General features: G+C 36.9%; 1 protein-coding gene across 1 annotated transcript; it reads right to left on the reverse strand.

Moving 5' to 3' along the window:
• Positions 1–2,381: 2,381 nt before the first annotated feature.
• Positions 2,382–3,866, reverse strand: DMAC1 (distal membrane arm assembly component 1). The gene is made up of 2 exons (XM_063081287.1): positions 3,542–3,866; positions 2,382–2,663 (listed from the first exon to the last, which is right to left on the reverse strand). Exons 1-2 carry the CDS (start codon positions 3,813–3,815, stop codon positions 2,599–2,601), a joined length of 339 nt encoding a protein of 112 aa, XP_062937357.1. The 5' UTR covers positions 3,816–3,866; the 3' UTR covers positions 2,382–2,598.
• Positions 3,867–8,855: the final 4,989 nt, after the last annotated feature.

Genomic DNA, 8,855 nt, shown 5'->3' on the forward strand with positions numbered 1-8,855 from the left:
CATATTTCACACAGTGATAAAAATGTCAGTGTTTACGTATATGTTTATATTTTGGTCTCGGTCCCAAGGAATGGTAAGTGCACTTTAAATTACTAATTTTTATACATTTTCTCTTCTCTCCTTCCTTACTAAAGGTAATTATGAGCCTTTGTAAACTCTCATTTCCATGGTATAAAGGGACTGGAAAGTCCATTAATCATAACTAAAGTTCTTACATTCTGAATAGTAATCCATTGATTCTTGAGCCTGTTTATCCTGCTCACCCCACCTCACCTTCAACAAAAGGGAAGATAATGGGGACACAAAGTGCACTTTCTGCACTACAGGACTAAGGTGATGTCTCTTTTCTCCCTGAAACCTCTCTGTGAAGATCAGACTTATTCTTAAAACAAACCAGGATTTCTGGTTTAGCACTGCAGAAATCAAATTATGGAGTATAATTCAAAAGAAAAATAAAAAACTTTTAACTACATGTTCTGACCTTTTTTCTTTTATTTATTCCTACTTAACTGCCTGTAGACATGGTAGAACAATTCTTTGCTCACAACCAGTTCAACAGGTCCAAATCAGGAAGAACCAAACATACTTTGGCAATATCTCTGGTAAGCAGGAAAGTTTACTTAGAAAAAGCTTATTTGCTTACAGATTCATATTTATAAAATTCTAAGAAAAATGTTAAAAAGATATTGCAATATATAATTTTAAGAGTTATTCTGTTTATCCACGAGGTAAAGGCCAGTAAGTTGGTAATAGATCTACAACATAACCAGCACCACTTTAGACAAGCCCAAGTACAAAATGGTGCCACCCACCTCCTCCCCTCCCCCCTCCCCTTTACAAGAAGCCTCCTGACTTAAACAGAAACCCCTTTTGCTTCTACAAGGATGCAGTTCTCCTCCCAATCCACATTAGCATAATGACCCTCCTTGATGGTATCAGCCAGCCCTTGGTGCACTATATAAGCCCTACCAACCCCACACCTGGTGCTGTTCCCCATTTTCAGGGCAGCCCTGGGCTGTTCCCCACTTTGAGCACAGCCCGGCAGATTCTTTTCCTTTAATAAAGCTTCAACAGTACCCAGCATTTCGGCTCACTTTCTTTCAGTTGGGTTTATGTGCTTTTGGCTTAACTTAAGGAAATGTTCAGACTACAGCTATCCATCAACAGAATGGTTGTCTTTTAAAGCAGGGAGCAACTTGATGAATGACCATATGTGACTTGCTTTGGGTCCTCTATGGTACCTTCCAACTTACAAATTCTATATTCCTTAACATCACATAACTGAATTGCACATTTCACATAAATACTACCTTGTTGCCTACTTTAGGTTATTTGAAATGTCTTCTCAATTGCATAGATATCTATAACATCACCCATACTATGAACTCTGATGTACACAATACAAGTCTTAAAGTCATCTGTGAGGCTTAATAGACTTAGGCACATCTACGGAATACAAAAAGGAATAGCCTTAAAATTACTACTTGCTCAACATGTCATTCAAAACTTAAACACTGTGATTGACAGTGAACTTAAAAGTATCTTTCTGCTTTGAAAAACAGCTACACATAGCTTCACAGAAAAGCCACAGTATCTCAGGAAACAAACAAACACACACTGGTAGCAAGCATGACCTGTCTCAGAAATGAACTAATTGGGAGTCCTTATCTCAAAAGCATCTCAATTCCATCAAAGAAACATTTCTGGTGCTTGTGGAAAAAGAACCAAAAAGCTTTTCTTTGTTTTTACTAAATGCTTTGAATTTCTCTCAGATAGTTTGGCACTTAACATCTTTCATTGTATGCAGATTTTTTATTACCTGTTTATAAAGGTAGTTCTTGCCTCATTGGAACCATCCTAGTTCTGAAAGACTAGAACAAGAAGACAAGGCCAAGTCCTAGGTACATCACTGACTTGCTGAATGACCCGGGGCAGATCACTTGGGCTTTTATGGCTTAAGGTTTACGGCCAATGCAATAACCACCTCAGACTACCTGTGAAGCTCTGATAAGGTGATGGACTAAAAATGCCTTGGAAAGTATGAGCAGTACACAAAGTTTTGTGTACTTCTACATTGCATGGTGCCTATCCAGGGTTAGGTTGAAAATAGGTGTTGACCCAATTATAGGAGAAATAAAAAGAACTATTAAAAATAGTAAAATAACTCATTTTCCAATTGGTTTATCATTTCCTTCATTTAAAAAACTGTTTAAAAATTTTAAATAATATAAATCATACAATTATATAATAAACATATTAAGCATTATATTTGTTTGTAATATATAACTATGTATATTATAATATATAATTACACATTTATAAATTATATCACAATATAATTTAAATTATACTCTCCTTCCCCAGATAAGACACAGAACCTGTTTTATTCTCTGATTTATTGATCCCTATGGAATCTGAGAAGGCCAAGAACACTCACAACCAAAGAATGACAACCCATATTTGTCTTTCCAGCCTTGTAGTATTTACAGTACTGAAGTCTGTCCATGTCCAAGTGTCTGTCCAAAACATCCACAAACCCCATGCTTGTTCTGTGTGCCATGGGGACAGGGATAGATGACAAATTCACTGGTGGTGCTTTCAAACTGTGCGGTAGGACTTCCCTTTGGGGTCTGTGAGGATGACTATACCCCAGCAGGCAATACCTAGGAAAAAAACAACATCTTAGCTCATCGTTCAGTCTCCTTAGAGAAGTCTGGGCCTCTAAATTTCCTGCCTAGCACAATATCTTTTATATTAAATTCTAGTTTACCTATCAATTGCTTAATGTATGGTATGCCACCTTATTTAACCTTCGCAACACTTCTGGAGGATACATTACCATCATATCCTTCTTATAGAAGAGTGAAGTTCAGAAAATAAATGAGAAAGTTCAGAGAGAAGGGAAAAAAAAAAAAAAAGGCAAAGGGAATTGATCTAGACAACCTGGTTAAGATAAGGATTCTGAAAACCTAAACTTCTATTCACTCAATTGGTTTGAAAAACTAAAGGAATCACATTTTACTGAAAAGCACCTTGATAATCATTTAGTATTGCTACAGATCAGGACTTGGACCACATCACCCAGCGGTACACCAAATAGGTGGGCTTTGAACCCACGTCTAAGATTTGGCTTCAAGGACCAATTTCTTAAGTCAACGTTAAGTGCCTTCGCTCAGGCCTTCTCCAATATCTGGAGAAAGAGCATGGGCTTTGGGGTCAGATAAACTTGGGCTTGAAAAGCAGCTATCACTTCCGATTGTCTGACCTTAGTTTGCTCAGCAGTAAAACTGGAATACTATAGTCACACCTGCCTCTAACAGCTACTGTGAGGATTAAAAAGACTGAGCCTAATAACAGTTTTCGAGAAATACTGAGATTCAAATTTTTAAAAAGCTTTCCAACAACTTCCTCTCCCTGCACCTTGCTTGAGGTACCCCACAACGCGACCTACCCGAACGCCCTGTCATGTCACCCAACCACGTGGCTGCTCCCTCCTCTCCCCCCCCGTTCCCGCCCAAGTGGCTCTGCCCCGGGCTCTCACTGATGCCGATGACCATCTGCGTAATAAGCCCCGGAGTCGGGGAGTATCCCAGCTTCAGGGGCTTCCGCGCCACCCAGTACACGTACCCGCCCGCCCCTATAAGCCCCGACCCGGAGAGCACGCGACAGCTCCAGCAGTTATTAAATAGGGGGGCTTCCGCTGGAGTGGTGGGCGCTCCGGGTACAGCTGGGGGCGCGGGCTTGGCGGGGGAGGCGGCTTCGGGAGGCGCAGCGACCTTGACTTGCTCAAGAGGCCGGGACAAAGAAGAACCCATATTCCGCAACTCGGCCTCAGCGGCAGGAAACTTCGGCTCAATCTGACGTAAAAGATGCGGCCGGAAAGCAGAGCGCTGGCGCGCTGCGCCGGAAGAATCCTGAGGGCCGCTGGGAAATGTAGTTCCCGCCTGCCTCGGGGGGTGGTGGGAAGATGGAGGCGGGACTACCGTGGTGGATTTACGTAGCAGCAACAAGCTTGGCCTTGCAAAGAGGTCAATTCCGCCACTCCTCCCACTCCTTTAGAAATTCTGATTTAGCCATGTCTCTAAATAGCTCAGTTTTCAGTCTCCTTGGAGGGGAAGTCTGGTCCTCTAAATTTCCTACCTAGCACAAACTCTTGAGATCTTGGCATATCACTAACCTGACTGAAGGCATGTGAATGAAAGAATTAGGTTTTACGAGTGTTTAACTATGTGCTAGATACTTTGTTAAACTATTATCTGCGTTATAGCGTTTAATCTTCCCAACTCAATGCGGCAGATACAGTTTTCCCAATATATAACAAAACTGGCCATAGTTGGAAGCAGTATCTGTGGATTGAGAGTCAAATCTCTTACTGTGAAGGGACTACACAAATGTGATTGAGAGGTTAAAAATTGGTTTGAATTACCTGGATAAATATTTTCTATTTCCCTTTAGCTTCTTTCTGGAAGACATGATCTCAATTTTGTCATATTTATGATACTGTTTTTTTCTTCAGAGTCATGGAGAAAATTCTACTCAAAATTAGGCTAATGGATGTGAGGAGTTAACATAGGATCCGTTTTTGCCCATTTACATTCTTATCCTTTAAGAATAACTTTTTAATTTTGATTGCCTCTTTGCAGTTCAGTTTATATATCATCCACTCCCAGCTCACTTCACATTTCATTTTGTTTGGGTATACCTGAATATATATATATTCCTTGTGCTGGATTGTTCTCAGAGGATTACTGGTAAGAAAGAGTGGCATTTAGAGTATAGAAGTGGTTTCTGTTAGAAGAATTTCAGGTTTAAACTTTTCTCCTTTAGATTGGCTTTAAAAATTAACATGATAAAAAGAAATTTACTATTCTACTTTCTTAAAATGGATGTGATTTGGAGAAGGCTTTTTAAAAAGGCAAAAATAAAAATAGGAATAAATGGGAGAAAATGAAGGAGTGAAAATACTGGGTTGGCCTTCTGCTTAATTTCAAAGACCCTCTTTATTTTGAGAGAGAGATATACCCATGTATAGAGAGAGAAGGAGATAAAGATATATAAATATATATACACACACACATATACATCTCTCTATTCATATATGTCTCTTTCTATCTCTATATATGGACATCCATCCATCCGTCCATCCATCTAGCTATCTAATCTATATATCTCCAGGTGTTGTATAGTAGAAATATAAAGTTTTGGGAAATTTGGATTCTCTGCCTGGCTCTATCACTATGAGCCAGCCATGTGATATAGAAAATATTGTTTATCCTCTCTGTCCTTAGTTACCTTATGTCAAAAATGAGATTTGGACTAGTTGGTCTCTAACAGTGTTTCCTGACTTGAAAGTCCTATTATTTATTACGAATCTCTCTTCAGATAGAATTGTACTAGGTGCCATTTTCAGTGAACTCAATAGTATTTCACTTAGAAATTAGTACATTGTACCTATTGCTTCTCTGGTATAACTTTCTATAACGCGTGTAATTTCTTCTTATTAACAGGGAGAAAAATCATCATTTGGCAGTGGTTACCAAACATTTTGATTACGCATTCCTATAGATGAAACAAAAACAAAAACAAAACCTGAGAACACACAAGCATTTATGCATGTTTATTTATTATTTATAAATTATATATTAATATACTACCTTATATATTTTAAAAAGTTAAGACATTAAAAAAATAAGGTAAAATAATAGAAATTTAAGTATTTTCTCACATAACAATATAAGGGATTGTGCATCTCCATGGATACTACGGTTATTTGACATGTGACTACATTAATTCATATTTTGTCTAAAAGCTTACTTTCTGTAGTGTGCTTTCCATAGTTAAGAATGTCATGAGAGGACATCTTTAATTCTTCAAACACTATTAAAATAGCCCATAACACAATTTCCAAATAATAGGCAAGATTTTATTTTAGCATCTATTTCTTTAAAGTACTTTCCCAAAGATATATTTTGTCTCTTATGATTACCTCAAATAAATGATTTCAAGCCTTTTTGATATTTTATTGTGATATCCCTCCAAAATTCAACAGTAGCTTCTATAGAACCCATGTCCTAAAACTGCACATAGGGAATGTTGAAATTGAGATGGACTAACATAACTTTGATTGAAAAATTATTGGAAGTGTTAAGACACCTCTTGAGGTAAAACAGAAGGGTCTGAGGATAAGGGTAGAGGCTGATACAAGTAAGCAAAACTGTAATTGAAGGAAGATTGTGTATTTTGCAGGAAGGAAATATTAGGAGAAAGTTTAAAGCTAACTTTACTTCATTTTCTTCTCCGTTGTATTTTATTTCTTTTTCTACGTACTATCTCTGCAGTTCATTTTGGCACTAATGACTCACACTTGTGACCTTTTGTATTTATTTATAAATATAAAAAGTGCAAAAGGTATAAGAGGGCATGTACTAAAAGTGTCCTTCATACTCCTGTCCCCAAGCCACTCAGTTCCCCCTTTTTAACAACCATTGGTGCCAGCTTTTGTGTCTTTTCAGACGTGTTTGTATGTATATATGTATTCTTTCCTCCAATGACTTTAGATATCGTTGCATATAGTTAGTATGTAAGAAACTTCTTCATTCTTTTGTATGGCTCTGTAATATCCCATTTTATGGACATACAAGTACTTTACTATATTTAAATATAGTAAATATTTTCTATATTTACTAAATTTAACTCATATTGGTGAATATTAAATGGACATTTAGGCTGCTTTCATCCTTTTGCTGTTACAGATAGCCCCACGATAAATAACTTCAGCATACATCAAATTACAAATATATGAGTATATGTTAGAATACATTTCTAAAATGATATGGTATTTATAAACGTGATGGACTTTACCAAATTGACCTTCTTAGAAGTTGTACCATTTATACTCTCATTAACAAGTATGAGATCACCTGTTTCTCCACCGTTTTCCCAAACAGTGAATTATTGAACTTTGATCTCTGCCATTCTAATAGATGAAAATGGTTTAATTTGTCTTTTCTTATTATCAGTGAGCTTCTTAACGTATGTTTAAAGAAAATTTATATTTCTTTTTCGTGAACTGTGAATATATTTTGCCCATTTTTCTATTAGATTGTCTCTTTATCTTTGACTTCTAGGAATGCTATACTTTAGAGGGGTTAACCTTTTGTCTGTGATATATGTTTACATATTTTTCTTTTGACTTTGCTTGCTTTACTTTTCATTATGCACATTTTTAAAACATGTTAATGGTTTTCACATCATAATTAGAAAGGCCTTCCACCTTCTGTGGCTTCTTCTGGTACTTCATCCTTTTTTTCTTAACACTTAAAACTTTAAACATTTAGAATTTATCTTGTTATTAGGTTTCAGGATTGGAGTCAGATTTTCTTTTTTCCTCAGAGGCTACGCAGTTGTCTCAACATGATTTATTAAATAATCCACCTTTTCCTCACCTATTTGAAATGCCACTCTTTCTCAAATGCCATATATATTTATGTCCATTCCTGGACTTCATATTCTGTGCCATGATCTGTATATTTGTTCGTATGCTAGTATCACACTATGTTTTTTTCATGGTTCATCTTATGTTTTATTAGTTCTCTTCTTTATCTGTCATACAACATTGTCTCCTTTGAAAGGAAAAATCTTGTATTGACGAGTGGGTTTTGTAATCTGTGTAGTATCACACTTGTATGAGTCAGGGTTTTCTAGAGAGACAGAATCAATAGGATACATTATAATTATATGAGAGGGATTTATTAGGGAAATTAGCTCATGTGACTATGAAGAAAAGTTCCACGATAGGCCGTCTATAAACTGGATGCTGGTAGCATGGCTCAGTCCAAGTTGAAAGGCCTCAAAACCAGGCAAGCTGATGGTGTGTTCTTGGTGTAAGTTCTGGAACCCAAAAGCTGAAGAGTCTTGAGGTCTGATGTCCATGGACAGGAGAGAAGAGTGTATTTCAGCTCCAGGAGATTGAGAGAGAGCTTCACCTCTTTCCTCTGTCTTTTGGTCTTTCCAAACCCCCAACAGATTGGATGGTTCCCACCCACACTGAGGGTGGGTCTTTCACACCCAGGCCACTCAGATTCTCATACTAATCTCTGCTGGAAACACTCTCATGGACACACCTAAGTAGATTGCTTTACCAGGTTTCTCAGCATTCCTTCATCGAACCAAGTTAACACCTAGAATTAACCTTCACAACACTATTTTAATTACTGAATCTCTGTGATGTGTTAATACTTAGAGACTGGTTCCCCCAAATTATTTTCTTTTAGGTACTTTTATTGTTTATTTTTCCACATGAACTTTTTACTCAGCTTGATTATTCTGATGAAATGATGCTGACATCTTTATTAGACTTGTATTAAAATTGTAGATTAATTTAGAGAGAATGACGTCTTTATGATGTTGAGTCATCTTATCTAAGGACATGGAATGTTTTTCCTTTTGTTCATGTCTTTTTTTGTGTTCCTCTGTAGCATTTTAAAGACTTTTTCATCATGACCTCACACATTTTCTTTCAGAAATTTTGTCTTTTCTATGACATGAAACCCAGAAGCTATAAAAGGAAAAACTATTGTTGAAAATAAGGAGTTTTTCCTTCTATTTTATCTTCTTTTTTATTTTATTTTATTTTAACTTCTCAATATACATTGTAGTAGATTTCGTATTCCTTTACCCATTCCTCTTTTCCCTCTTCCTCTCTCCCCTCCCCCCAACTACATCTTATCTGCTCAGTTGTCTTAATAAGTTCAAGGAATTGTTATGATTGTTGTGTCTTCTTCCCCACCTACCATTTATTTGTTTGTGTGTATACACACACACACACACACACACACACACACACACACACACAC

The sequence above is a fragment of the Cynocephalus volans genome, chromosome 16, assembly GCF_027409185.1.
Source record: "Cynocephalus volans isolate mCynVol1 chromosome 16, mCynVol1.pri, whole genome shotgun sequence".
Taxonomy (NCBI): Eukaryota; Metazoa; Chordata; class Mammalia; order Dermoptera; family Cynocephalidae; genus Cynocephalus; species Cynocephalus volans.

Bases quoted from the DNA above. Each gene is read 5' to 3' on its own strand.
- DMAC1 (XM_063081287.1), bottom strand. From the start codon at position 3,815: ATGGGTTCTTCTTTGTCCCGGCCTCTTGAGCAAGTCAAGGTCGCTGCG. The intron at 2,664-3,541 runs GTGAGAGCCCGG...TTTTTTTCCTAG, and splicing joins GCAGATGGTCATCGGCATCA to GTATTGCCTGCTGGGGTATA.